The sequence below is a fragment of the Eutrigla gurnardus genome (assembly GCF_963514095.1).
Source record: "Eutrigla gurnardus genome assembly, chromosome: 12".
Taxonomy (NCBI): domain Eukaryota; kingdom Metazoa; phylum Chordata; class Actinopteri; order Perciformes; family Triglidae; genus Eutrigla; species Eutrigla gurnardus.
Window position 1 is genome coordinate 9,199,193 of NC_139926.1, and position 13,948 is coordinate 9,213,140.

At 41.4% G+C, this 13,948-nt stretch overlaps 1 protein-coding gene across 1 annotated transcript; it reads right to left on the minus strand.

Annotated features, from left to right (window-relative positions):
- Positions 1-560: 560 nt before the first annotated feature.
- On the minus strand, positions 561-11,950 carry kiaa2012 (KIAA2012 ortholog). Its single transcript, XM_084022901.1, has 21 exons — positions 11,835-11,950; positions 10,702-10,833; positions 10,366-10,509; positions 9,896-10,088; positions 9,150-9,268; positions 8,822-9,035; positions 8,604-8,671; positions 7,679-7,889; positions 5,943-6,113; positions 5,491-5,691; positions 5,355-5,422; positions 4,694-4,751; positions 4,409-4,607; positions 3,833-3,937; positions 3,541-3,715; positions 3,241-3,394; positions 2,528-2,832; positions 2,219-2,424; positions 1,911-2,083; positions 948-1,146; positions 561-801 (listed from the first exon to the last, which is right to left on the minus strand). Exons 1-21 carry the CDS (start codon positions 11,943-11,945, stop codon positions 627-629), a joined length of 3,381 nt encoding a protein of 1,126 aa, XP_083879027.1. The 5' UTR covers positions 11,946-11,950; the 3' UTR covers positions 561-626.
- Between the last annotated feature and the right edge of the window lie 1,998 nt (positions 11,951-13,948).

Genomic DNA, 13,948 nt, shown 5'->3' on the forward strand with positions numbered 1-13,948 from the left:
GCCTGTTAGAAGGATGATCACTCTGTCATGAAATCAGAACCTCGTATCTTCTTCGTGTATAAATGATGGAGACAGTTACAGTAAGTCACATTTCCCTAAACTGTAAACACAAACCCCAGTTTTTAAACTACATTCACAACACTACATTGAACAACCATGTTCTTGCTCATGGAAAAGCAATACAGTAAATGTTGTTATTGCAAGCGCAGATGACAGAATTCCATTCCATTTGCACACCTTTCCAGGTGTGCAAATGTTTTAGTTAGTTGAATATTTCTTTAACTAGATGTAAACTGCATTTTTAATCATTCTATCATGTATTGTAATGTAACTTTACTTACTCACTAAACTTACTTACAAACAGCATTAATGTGTCAGAAAAATGAACGTGTTATTTCCACAAATACCACCCTAATGCATTCATTGACAGCCCTAATATAAACAGTATATAAACACGCACACAATCTATATCCAACAAAACCTGTAAACCTTCAAATATACAGCAAAAAATACAAGGACAAAAGCAAGATTTGAATTTCATTTGATTTAATGATCTTCCCAAATGAGTGAACCATTTTCATCATATCAAAATCTTTTCCCACTTGTCCATCATGATCTCATTGAGGTTAAAGGTCAGCGGCCACGGTCACAGCTTTAGCTGGATTTCCACCCGGCAGCTCTAACAAAGTAAAATATGAGTAGATCCACGGTCTGGAGATACCCTGCGTCTTCTCCAGACCTCCAGCCTCCAACACCAGATCCCTTTTAAAGGCCAACTGCTGTTGCAATAGCGCCATCTGTCTGCAGGAGGATAGAATGAGAGCGAGAGAGAAACATTTATTTCTCATTTACTTAATATTTCTCATAAAATTGTAAGAGAATACGAGGTAAAAAGCTTCTGTAACATCTGAATGTATATGGATTCATAAAAGCTTTAGGAGACAGACCTGGCGAGCAGCTCCGCCTGCAGCTTGGCCTCTTCTGCACCCTGTAAGGCGGCCTCCTCTTCTTTGTTACTCCTGTTCTCTTCCTCCTGCTCCTTCCTACAGAGGTAGTCCATCCTCTCACCCTCATCCATCTCCTGTAGCTTCTTGCCCTCCTCCTCCTGACTCCTCTCCGTTTCCAGGCGCAGACGCTTTAGTTCAGCTGGATGGGAACATTTCCAGTTAATTCAATGACAATCAGCTAACCTTTTTTTTCATCCAATTTACCTGAAATGAAAATGAAAACTGCTGCTGAGAAATTACGACGGCTGTAAATCAGTATCTTATTAACATTAACAAAGCGCTTCTCCAGCTTACTTTGTTTTTTCGTCTTTTTAGGGCTTTTTTAAAAAAAGTCATCTGTCATCTCGACATGTAATGTATATCGTAAAATTGCTTTTATTCACCGACTTCTTGTCAGCTCCTCCACAAACTAGTGTTTTTGTCAGTTAAGTGACTACCAAATTAGCAGACACTGAACAACAAAGTTCACATTGCCACATCCATAACTTTGAATGATTATAAAGTGTTATAATTCATTTGATCGGCCATAGGTGTCATTTACTCTGGGGACAAGTCCCCACCACTTTTTAAAATTATAATTTTATAAAAAATGTGCACAAAGACATTTAATGAATAAGAATGGACACATTTAACAGTTAGAATAGAAAATAGAAAAGCAAACATTGCTCCCGCTCTGTTGGTGGATGGGACAGTGTGTGCTTATGCCATTGAGTAGGCCGTAAATCCTGTATGATAGAAGATACGTTACTACTGTATTGCAGTAATGTAGGCCTACAATTTGTTGTTTTATTTTTTTAATCTGAAAAGTGTCCCCACCACTTTTCAAAACAAAGATCGCCACTCTCTCTTCTTCAACCTTTCCTTCATCACGCCTCTCTCTTTTTCCTCTCTTCCCATTCTCACCTTGCCTCCTCTGGTCTTCCTCCTCTCTCATCCTCTGGAGTTGCTCCACCTGCCGCCTCCTCTCCTCCTGTCTCCTCCTCTCCCTTTCTCTGTGCGCCTGTTCCTGTCTCGCTCGCTCCTGCTCCTCTTCCTCGCGCTTCCTCCTCTCCTCCTCCTCCGCCAGTTTCTTCAGCCTGGAAAAGGACATTGAATATCAATGAAGTGGCAGTGGCTGTCCTCCCTTTGCGTGTTCAAATGGACACCTCACTATTGTTGTCATCTGAAAACTTGAGTGAGTGAATCTTTAGAATGTTGGAGTAAAAAGTAACCTGAGCTCTTCAGCCCTCTTCCTCCTCTCCTCCTCCAGCTCGCGCTTCATCTTCCCTTCTGTCTGCTCTCTCTCCTGCTGCTTCCTCTCCTCTTCCTCCCGCTCCCTCCTCTTCCTCTCCACCTCCTGCCTCCGTCTCTCCGCTCGCTGGGCCAGACGCAGGGCTGCGGCCTCCTTCTTCTCCTCCTGCGTCTTCTCTATGAGGAACTGTGGTATGATAGCATCACCAATAATCATGTTTGTATCATTCAGAATGCCTTAGAACTGTGCATCAACGGTTTGCATGTTCTGTGTATGTGCTTCAACCTACCTCTGGCTTTACTGGGTTCAGCATCAGCTGTTGCTCCGTGACCTTGACGGTTGAACATGAGGACAGGCGGCCATGCGATGAAGCCTCCTCGCAGGGCGAGGCAGCGGATCTCCTCGAGCTCCTGCGTTTGGACTGGGACGCTTGGACGCCCTTGTGTTCATCAGCGTTGGTGGAAAGATGCCCTGCCTCCGTGTCCTCCTCTGCATTTGTTTTCTTATTGTGTCTTTGTGTTGCAGGGCGTTTTTTAATGGGTATTTCCTGGCCGATTTCAACGTCCACTTTCTCCAAAGGGTCTTCTGGGTCTCCTACAGGAAAAGAAAATAATTATGAAAGGAGAGTGAAAAAGACAGGATAGGAAGGCAAAAAAAAAAGAAATGCCACACATGGAAATATCGCTGGCTATGTAACTACTAGAAAGCTTCAACCCTTTCACCTCAGATGTTTATTCTAGATCATCATTTCAGGGTCCACTGGTAATAAAAATTCTTTGTCTCTGCTCCAAAACACTTTGAATCATATACGCAATATGATGTGATTCCCAACTTAAAGAGAAAACTTTGCCTCTAGACTTGCTCTGTATCATTGGCTCTCTTCCCTTCTTTTTATTACATCGCTGTTGCTTTAGAGAACATTGAGAACATTTTAGATCTGTGTCCTCTCAACATGTTAAAGAGTCATTTAGTTGTTTTGCCTGAATGTTCGCAATATCTTACCAACAACTCCCTCTTCGTGTTTCAATCTTCCTCTCCTCCTCCTGCTCCTCCCAGCTGACTCCTCCTTCTGCTTCGTCACTTCTCCGCTCACTTCTCTCTCCTCTTTCATCTTCACTTCTCCTCTCTCTCCTTTCACGTCTGTCATCCTCTTTTTCTGGAAGACAGAGAAGTAATTGTAAAGTTTTATGGCATCTCATTTCGTGCATTGCTTATAAGTGTTCCTATATGTCTGGTTTTTATTTGAAAGTATTTTACGTACTTTATAAACAAGATATCAGAAGTAAATGAATTAATGCTCACCACAGAAGGGGGAGCTGAATGGCCCTGAGTCTCTGCTGTGTCTCTGCTGGTCCGCTCCTCTTGTTTCTGTCTCCTCACTGATGGAATATCACTTTTTGTCTTTTGCCTTCCTTCTGTCCTCGTCCTCGATGTCTTCTGTCTATCTGATGCGGCACCTTTGGCTGTTTTCATCTCCCTTTTCCAAAAGAAAACCAGCACATTGATGCGTGTGAGTTTGTGCAGCTTGTTACTACATTCAAGAAGTCAATGTGTCTGTTTTGTTTTAATCTGGTAAGAAGTCTTCTTAGTCCACCCTGTGGTTGTTGCTGCATTGTCAGTGTCCTTCCTCTTAGGATTCTTCTTCCTTTTGTCCACGTCGTCCTCTGTTGCTGCTTCATTTGGACTGATGTTCTGCTGGCTACATGATACATCATCTATAATCAGTTTCTTTCAGGACGAACAGACTCCAAATGTTTCACATTTCCATTATGGGAAGAAGAAAAAAACATGATTCTTCAGTGTGATCCTCTGGGATCCTATTGATTTGATCTCACATATAAATGATTACTCTCAACATGTCTATTTCAAACATAAGAGGCATCATCAATGTCCACAATCTGACATAAATAATGTGGAAAATACATCTATGAATCAGCAAGATGGAAATTTGAGACCTTCAGTGCCCAGTAATCCTCAATCAATGAAACAACTTCTGGAGAGGTGTAATGTTTTGTTGTTTTTTTGCCTGCTGGATAGGACACAGTGGACAAATATGGGTCACATAAATCTAATGAAACGTTAGCGTGCAACTTTTGAGGATTGTGACTGAGATATTGGCAAATATTCACTCTCAGAAAGCTCCCACAAGTTAAATGTGAATTACACCAACCCTGGCTGATATGATCCGGACAAATGGCTGGTCTGTCCTGTTCTGATCAGCTCTTCCTCCTCCTCCTCTGCCTCACTGTTGCCTCCTCTTGGCTCCTCCCCCCCTACCTGCATCCTAAGATTGTTTTGAGCATCCTTTCCCAATATTTCTGCCACTGCTTCTGCACCCTTTGTTTTTTTATTGGTCACAGCTGCTGGAACTACGCACAACAAACAGAAGAATCATCAGAGGTTTGGCATATTCATTCAAATAAAAATGAAAATGAGGCGAACAGCAGACTTTTACCTGGATTTGTGATATTTCTGGGTGAGCACCCATTAGTCTCTGTCGATCTATGAAGATCTAAGAATTACGACATTAATATAACTCAGGACAGAAAAAACACAGGCAGACCAAGCTGACAATCTCAATCTCTTAGTACGGTCATAATGTGATCTGTCTCTAAGAAAGCAGATATTTTTAGATGATACCTAATGTGTTAAACATGTGCAAAGGGAATTTAATACCAAGCAAACATAGGTATCATTAATATAAGGAAATTCATGAATTTGTTGAAATATGTAAATAATAGAGTAGGCTGTCATGTTTGCAGGCCATCCCCCTTGTTTCCCCCTCCTTTTGTTCGTCCCTGCTGTCTGTTGGAAGGGCATCCATGTAACTCAGACACAGACCCATTCCATAAGGATGACATTCAAGCCAACAGATAGACATGGAGAAGTTGTTAAAGAAGTCCTCCCCTGAAGAGCATCAAAGAGTGCTGCATATCACACACAGCCCTCACTCTACAAATGACCACTAGACACTACTGTGTGTGTGTGTGTGTGTGTGTGTGTGTGTGTGTGTGTGTGTGTGTGTGTGTGTGTGTGTGTGTGTGTGTGTGTGTGTGTGTGTGTGTGTGTGTGTGTGTGTGTGCGTGTGTCTGTGCGTGTGTGTGCAGACCTGTAGGTGTCTGTTCAGGCTCCAGCACAATGACGCAGGGTAACTTCTCTCCTTCTGCAGACAAAACCTGGTGAGCTGATTGACAGAAGGAGTGAGTTATTGATAATAAACCTTGCTCTGATTTTCATAAAAACATGACTCACAATCTATATGTTTCTCCTCCAGATTAGTTGTGCAGATTTTGGATTCCTTGAAGACTGGAATTTTTGAGGGCTCGCTGAGTATATGTGTGTCACTGTCGGCGTGAGATGGTTCCCGTGAGCTGTTGTCGTACAGCGACAGTCGAATGATCTCCCCATCGGGACCCAGGATCAGGCAGCCAACAGGTTTGCCGTTCTGCAAATCTGACAACACACCACAACTCAGAATGGGGACAACCTTTGATGTGTGAATGAAAGTGGAATGAAATTCTATGACAAAAAGGAGGTCAACTGGGCGGTGAAGTTGAGTAACCATATGCATAATTTTAAGAACATGAATTGCAACAAATTGTGTTGGTCAAAGTGGTCAAAGACAGAGCTTAAGTAGCTTTTTCAGAATAGATTGCATTAAACACATAGCTATCATCCACTTGACTTGGATTAGCTTACCGTACCTCTCAGCTCCAGAGGCAGAACGCCCCGAACCACGCCTCTGTTAGCATCACTGGATCCACAGGGATCCTGGAGGTCTGGCAGTCGGTTCTGTAAGAAGGCAAATGAGCTCTGTTTGCCTGGGCCTTTCCGTCCTGCCACACCACCCAACACGCCTCCTGGAGGAGGAGGCTCTGACAAAGAGGACATAACATAGGAGAACAGCGTGATGGACACGAAGAATATGATGAACCTTTGTAGAAAATATTCTCCAACTGGAGTGATCACTTGCAGATGTAGCTCAGTGGAGCAGTTTGTGCTTAACATCCTTTACGTCTAGCGTTCAGTTCTCCAGCTCCTTAGAAGCAACACAGGTCGTCACACCACTGACTGACACAGGGATCTCTCAAAACGTGTAGATATATTAAGAGTAAAATAGTATATTTGCTGTTAAGTCATTTTTAAATTGATCATATAAGTATTGCTTGTCATGGGTTATACAGTAGCTCGGTGGTAAAGAGTGTTCCATCCTCAGCATCAGACTTCTTTAAACAGATTTTAAAAGATCTTTAAACGAAGAGGTAGGGAATTACAGGGGTATAAAAATAACCTAAATCTTAAGGAAAAACAGAACTAAGACTAAAAAGTGGGACTATATTTTCAATATGTGTGCCTTGTAATATTCAGATCAATCAGACTGAATGTATCTTTTCAGATCTAAATGACAGCGTAACATGTACAGTATGTGTGTGTGTGTGTGTGTGTGTGTGTGTGTGTGTGTGTGTGTGTGTGCTGTACCTTCCCAAGGCTCCAGCAGAATCAAAGAGCCTTTCTCAGATGGTAGTCTTCTTCCCTCCAGCTCAATTGTCTCTTTTTTATAGTATTGTCCCTCCGTTTCCCCCCCTCCTCCTCTTTGCTTCTCACTCATCTCTTTTGAAAGACAGAGGAGAAGAGTAAGATTTGTCATGATCTGGGTTTTTGTTCTGTGATTTCCTCTTATTTTGTAGTTCTGTCTCTTGTATTTGGTGTTGTGGATTTTGTGTGTGTGACAGTGGCAGTCTCAGTCAAATCGCCTCAGAGAAAAAGCAGTGTGGTCCTTACTGTGGGGTCCACATAAGTTAGGTTTGGCACGTCCTGACTAGCCATCCACGCACATTTATCCTGGCTGAATGTGTGTTTGTTCAGGATGAGTATTGAGTAAATGAGTATTACCCATACTGTCCAGTAGAGGGTGTTGTTAAGTTAAAGATACTTGCAGGATTAGAAGAGAGGTCTTCAGGCCAAGGACCCCTAGGCCTATAGTGATGCGATGGAGGGACCCGCTATTACATATCATATAAAATCATGTTTTTATTAAACTGGTCAATAATAAGGTGTAGTGCAGCTTATAGTGCCAGGTATAAAAGTACTTCGTAATGATGTATGTTTGCCATGCTATGCCGTTAAAATAATAATTGTTGAATGATTCAAATATTTACAGAACATATTTTAATTCTATGTTGGCATTTCTACATCACAACTTCACCTCATAACATTGAATATTTAGGAAGATTTATATTTACTTATTATAGGTTGTATTCATGTTAATATGTTTTTATTTTGGACATATTTAAAGTTTTGGAAGAAATAAAGCTTGGGTTCAAATCATTTCGGGGAGCAAATGAGCCTGTGGAATCATTAAACAACTAGAAGCATTATCCCAATCTATAGCTCAACCGAGTCAGTGTGTGCGTGGTCTTCCTCTATGTGTCTTTGTTACCCTCCTTCTCTGGAAACAGCAGAGGACGAAACCACTGATGAGGTCTCTTCTGAATTCCTTGGGATTGAAACACAAGACTTTCTGCCCTTAGTTGGGCATCCTGCTGGCTTTGAGTCTGGATCGCCGGGCCTGGGGCAACAGTACGACCTTCTGCTATGGGAGGTAGGCGCCGACAATGGTAATCATCACTGCTGGGGCCCTCCCATCTCAGCTGAAACATTCAACAGAGGCATGTCTGCTTATTGGTTGTAAAGTTTTGCAATTAAATATCTTACTAAAAAGGAAATGAAATGCCACACGAAGGAAATTAGTATTTCAGTGAGTATTTCAAATAAAAGCAATATTGATGTCCTCGAGATGAGATACAAACAATGCACACACATCCTTTCCTATTTCCATTAGTGACGTAGAAAATAAAGTATTCTTTAAGAATGTAAGCAATTAACTACCAATCAATATCACTAAAAGTTAGCTTGAGAGATTATATAATTTTTTTCATTTTTAGTCATTCATCAAGCATATTGATTTAAATTGTTGCACCAGATGAAATGGATTATGTCACTAGCATTTTCCATATGTGGTGCCGAGAGCTCCGATAATAAAAAGTGCAATTATTATCATTAATAATCATTATCGGGGTTTGTATCTGCAGAGACCCTGCCCTCTGCCTGGATTTTCTTTTACTATGTCTGGGGCTTTTGTGGGTTTCAACCTCTACAAAAACATAGTGATGCCTTACAGATCGTAAGAACGCAAAAATAAGGATTTAAGATTCCAAAAATAGGCTTCCACATTATGTTCTTGTTTTACCTTGAGCCTTGGTGACCATAGGTATTTAAGGGAAACATAATTGGAAAATATTTTCATCTTAGTTATACTGATATGATGTTTTGGCCTGACTTGGTAGAATAAACTACTGTCTTACCATGTCTGTCTTCTCCCAGCAGGGTCCATTACAGACTGAATGTCCGACTGTCAGAGGAGGAAGGAGGCCTGTGTGTTGGGAAGACAATCAGAACATCATCCTTATCAACTTACACTACAGGAGGTAAAGGTTTGGTGTGTGCTACATGTAGTCTGACTAGAGAACAGTCAGGAAAATACCACACACACACACACACACACACACACACACACACGCACCTATCCTTCCATGTCTGTTCCCACTTAGTGAGTTTACATGGTTGCCCTTATCATCGGTCATTCCACTGTCTTGAATCATGGAACCGCCTTGATTGTCCGCCATGTCGCTGACCCAAGTCTTGACTGGATGAACTTGCTCCCCTCCTATACTGTGGTGTTTTATTGCAGCATGAGTAGAACTTTCAGTATGCTGCAGACACATGTCTATGCAAGGCTGCATTTGGTAGGAAAGACATTTGGCCAACATCATTACAACAATTCACGCACATTCCCAGAGATATAGGGGCATTAATACATGTTTATATCACTTCAGTCATAAGCATGTGACCTGAGGTTCCTCTGGTTCTTCAGATGTCATCTGTGGAGTTGGAGTCCTGGGATTGCAGTGTGACTGGAGGAAGAGATCCAGCCTGATCTTCTTCCTGTTGCCATGCCCCTCCTCTTTATCTGCGTAGAAATGAAATATTATGATCTAATCATACTGGGTTGCTTTCAATAAGTTTTGGGGATTTGATTTGCATTCTTCTATTTTGCCAGTTTTATTTTATTAAGAAGCAGGATGTGAAAAGTTTTGATCATTTGTTATTCTGCTGGAGACATTTTGTAGATTTAAACTTAAACCTATCTAGGATCATGCGCTTACTCACGTGTGAGAGCACAGCCTGCACCTCTGTGTCTGTCCACAGCTAATCTTGCATTGTGCTGCAGCAAACTGCATAATATTTTAGGTGGCCAGTTATGACTCCATGCTCAAGGACCTCTTGTCCTTTTACTGCCTCACAATGAACTGTGTTTATTAAGTGGACACCCCTTGGTTTCTGGACTGCTGTTTTGAAGCCTTTAGTTTGTCATGTTGGCTGTCGCATCATGTTTTTTTTTGTGACATTAGAGGATTGAGCTCAATGCAAATGAGCGTTGAATAAGACATTTTTAGGTAGCCTGGTTTATCGCCTTTTTATTCTAAATGGGACCATCATTTACTAAGAGAGTTACTATAGAGAGTTTCTTCTTGGACTTGGATCTCTGACTATATCAGTTTGTACCAATCCATCTATCCATATGTCCATCTTTTACCTTCAGTTTGATTCCCCAGTTGAGCAGTGCTTCTCTCTGCAGGAAGCAACTGGGGTTTCGACTGTACAAGCAACTCCAGACTAGGCTGCTCTTGTGTCGTGTGAAGAGCCGGAGGACTGGGATGATGAAGGTCTGCAGCAAGAGGGAGATGAAGAGGAGGATAGAAGAGTGGACCACGTCTGGAGGAAGTGAACTGGAAGGAAGACACATATGAGATTTGTATGAGTCAATTCATTCTTACGGAATAACAACACAAGCTGACAGATACCCAGGTCCTACATTTTATCTCCTTGTAAGTTTTAAAAAGTGTCTGTTTTCACATCCATGAGACATAGGGCAACATAATCATAACCATTAAACAACAAAGTTATGGTACCACCAAAGCTGGAATAGTTTGTAAAACTGCTATGGGAGAAATAATTTCACTTGTTTCGAAAAAGAGCTGCCGTGCTGCTGGAAACAGGATTTACCTTAGTTTTGTTGTAGGTCAAGATGGCTGCCGATAACTCCTTGACCGTTCTCAGCTGCTGTCCCACTTGTTGAGTGTACCGCTGAACAACCCGCTTCCTCTCTGTGGTCTCTGAGAGACTACTGGTATCACTAGTAACAAAGTCCTGAAGACAGAAGAAGGTCAACCTTAACAAATGGAACTTTCCATACTTTCTATATGTCAAAGGTCTACGTAGCTCACTATGCAGTTCAGTACAGGTTTGGTGGTTGTGTCCGCCTTGTTAACTGTGCCTGGCTGAATTTCCCTTATTTATGCCTGTGGCTATGCTGTTACTAACATAAACACACACAGATACCTGGGAGTAGAGTAGGAGTGGCCCCCTACGGGTGCTGTAGGTCTTTGGAAGGGCCGACTCTGCCTCCACAAGCAGACGGCCGCTGTTGGACAGTCGCAGGAGAGAGTCCTGGGACTTCCAGATGTAGTAATCCTGTTGGTTGAGTGATGGATAATATGCATATCATGGATGGAATGATTTATTGATTAATTATTGTTTGGATCAGTGCATTGATGGATGAAGTGGTGTATTGATTCAAGGTGCTACATTCTAAATTTAGAGGATATGAATTGAGTGATTGTCTCCACACAGCTCTCAACATGGCAACGGCTGAGTCAGCAGCTAACAATGCTAACAGCATGAGTAAATTAAAAAAACGGCAACAGTGCTGACAGAGCTAACTACAAGGGCATATTATGGCCACAGTAGGAAAAAAAATGGAGCTGAGAGGTGGGCGATATTCTGAGAAAAAAGTCGCAAATTTGCGATTTTATAAAGTCGCAGATTTGCTACTTTATTACAATGCTAACAACCGGCATCAATGCTAGCTAAATTCCCATGAAGGTACGCATTTATTTTCTAATTAATACATCACAATGTGTGACAACACCTTGTTAAGGGTGACGGCTGTTGATGGTTATTGTTCTTTTTTATATGAGCCAAATTGTCATCTTATGGGTGTTTATTGATCGGGTGGTTGGGCTAAGATGCTAGCGGTAGCTTTCACTTGTTGTCATAGCAACGGCAAACCTCCGGTCAAGCCACTTGTTTACTTCCTCTATGACAAGAAATATTGCCCACCTCTCTCGGCTCCCTTAGACGTCGTCGTAGCCACCAGTGTTAACCTTGAGGGGGAACTGGATGGTGGGTGCTACGCTTCTTGCGTCAACGCTGTGGTCAGGATGGCATTATCGGTCGTAACTTTTCAGTTCGATATTACTCCAGTATATCTTTAGCAAATACTGTAGTTGTTTGCAGGTATATTAATTCTGAACTTTTAATTGGTTGGTTGACATTCATGTTTATCCTGTAACAAAGACAGTAAACCAACAACAACAAACAACCTGAACAATATGCTACTTTAGTGTATTTCAACACTAAAGTGTATTCCAACATTAGAATACATACTACAGCCTTTGCCTCCATATCAGTACCTGCGGCGTGATGCACACCTCCAGTCGTCTTTCATGTCTCCCTGTGTTTCTGTTGGACGAGACAAATCGACCACACCCACGACTCAGCGGAGACAGAGACAAATCCTTCATGATGTATCATCCTGGAGGACGGTAGAGTCCATGAGGCCATAATTAGTTTATCAATTGATTCCCATGAGTGCTATATTGAACTTGATTTGGTAACATAAAACTTGACTTGAGTTTTTGTTATGGTAAGTTTGCCTGTGAGTGTGAATTAGATTGAATCTTGTGTGTTGGTGCTGTTAGAGACACCTGTTCAGGTGTACCCTGTTTCCTATCATCCAACATGTGCTGGGTTAGGCTACAGACCAAGGCAACCATAAGACTTTGGCAGTGGAAGCGTTCTGGTTTTCAGTTTGTAGTCTGAGACATATTGACCAACAACCTCATAGGCTACACGTTGTCTCTCACCTCCAACACAGTATCCAGTCTCAATTTGCTAATAGAGTGTGAATGAGCAGCACATGGAGAAGGAAGTCATGGCCCTGATATCCACTGGCTACTAGGCTTTTGAGATTGCCTGAATATATAAAGCTGGCAGCACATGGCACAGAAGAGGCAAACTTCTTGTGAAAGTCATGAATCATCAAACTTTCAGCTCAACTATTGATTCAGACTGACTATAAATTTTACCTAATTTCCTCAATCACCAACATTAGAAGGAACCATTGAGGACGACAATGATTAGAGCCCTGCAAAAATTACTGAATATGAATTACCTGGAAATAATTAAGTAAGTCAGTCAGTCAGTAAGTAAGTAGGTAAATGAGGTTTCAATTTTGTATGTTGGTAGTTGGTAGACCAGTTAGCAGTAGTAGTTTGTCGGCAACTTGCCACATCTTGTTTTATGTTTTATAGCAGAAATAACCATTAAAAAACAGAAATATTGGACGTACCTTCTGTCTCCCAAAGACTGCCCTCGGTGTATGTGCGTGTGTTTAATCCCTGTTGCTAGGTTGTCCAGAGTCGGTACTTGGTGTTTCTGTTGCCCTGGCTGCAATGACATACATTGGAAAACACACAGACACACACACACACACACACACACACACACACACACACACACACACACACACACACACACACACACACACACACACACACACAAAGGAGATTAATACTTTCAAAGGTTGCCTCCTGTCTAGGTTACACAATCCGTACTGACACAATACTGTAATGACACCTCATGCAAACCAAGGCATTGTTAAAGATGTGTTAGGTCTACCTCCACAAGGTGAACTCAACGGATGTCAAATCCTTCATTTTTTCAATTTACTTAAGTTAACAAACTGCCACAGTTTCTTTATTGAACTGAAGATGAACCTGACAATTACAATTGCATGTCAAAGGTTTGCTGGCAGCCAGGAACATGAAACATATTCTTTTCCAGACTGAACGGTCATAGTTTTAAACAAGTTGAATCAAGGGGTAACAAACAAAGCAAAAATGCAACAACAAAAAAACAAACAAAAAACAGACTACTTGGTTAGCTTTAATACAAAAGCATCATGGTTTAGCTTAAAAGGATTATGAAAGTGAAAACAAAAACGCCAAACTCCTGATGAAAAAGTCCCCATAAAATTAAAAATAAAGAACTTAGTATGAGTGGTAAGTTTTTCTTTTTGGTACAACATTTAGGCCTTACTCTGCCATTTATGGCATGGATCAGGTCGGAGTGATGGCAACCTCTGAAGGTCGATTGAGCATTTAATGTGGACAACTGTCTGTAAAGTTTTCCACCTGCAGATGCTGATTGATCGTGAATCATCGTTCGACATCTCTCAGTGAATGGTTTGACTTTCACTGACTGACAAGACTGACAAATTGTGTCTGATCCGGCTCATCTCCTTTCCAAAAAAATCATAATACTGTTAACACGGGCAACTGAGACAACATTAAAAACACCATCATACTGGGGCCATATCTGTTTTTGTTTTTGTCTGTACTGTAAATGTTTTGCTATTTATTGTATGATGTGTTTGAATCAACCTGTAAAGCCATTCCACCCAATACAAACTACAAAATACATATTATTAATGTTTTTTATAGTTTAATTGCTTTTATTGAATTTT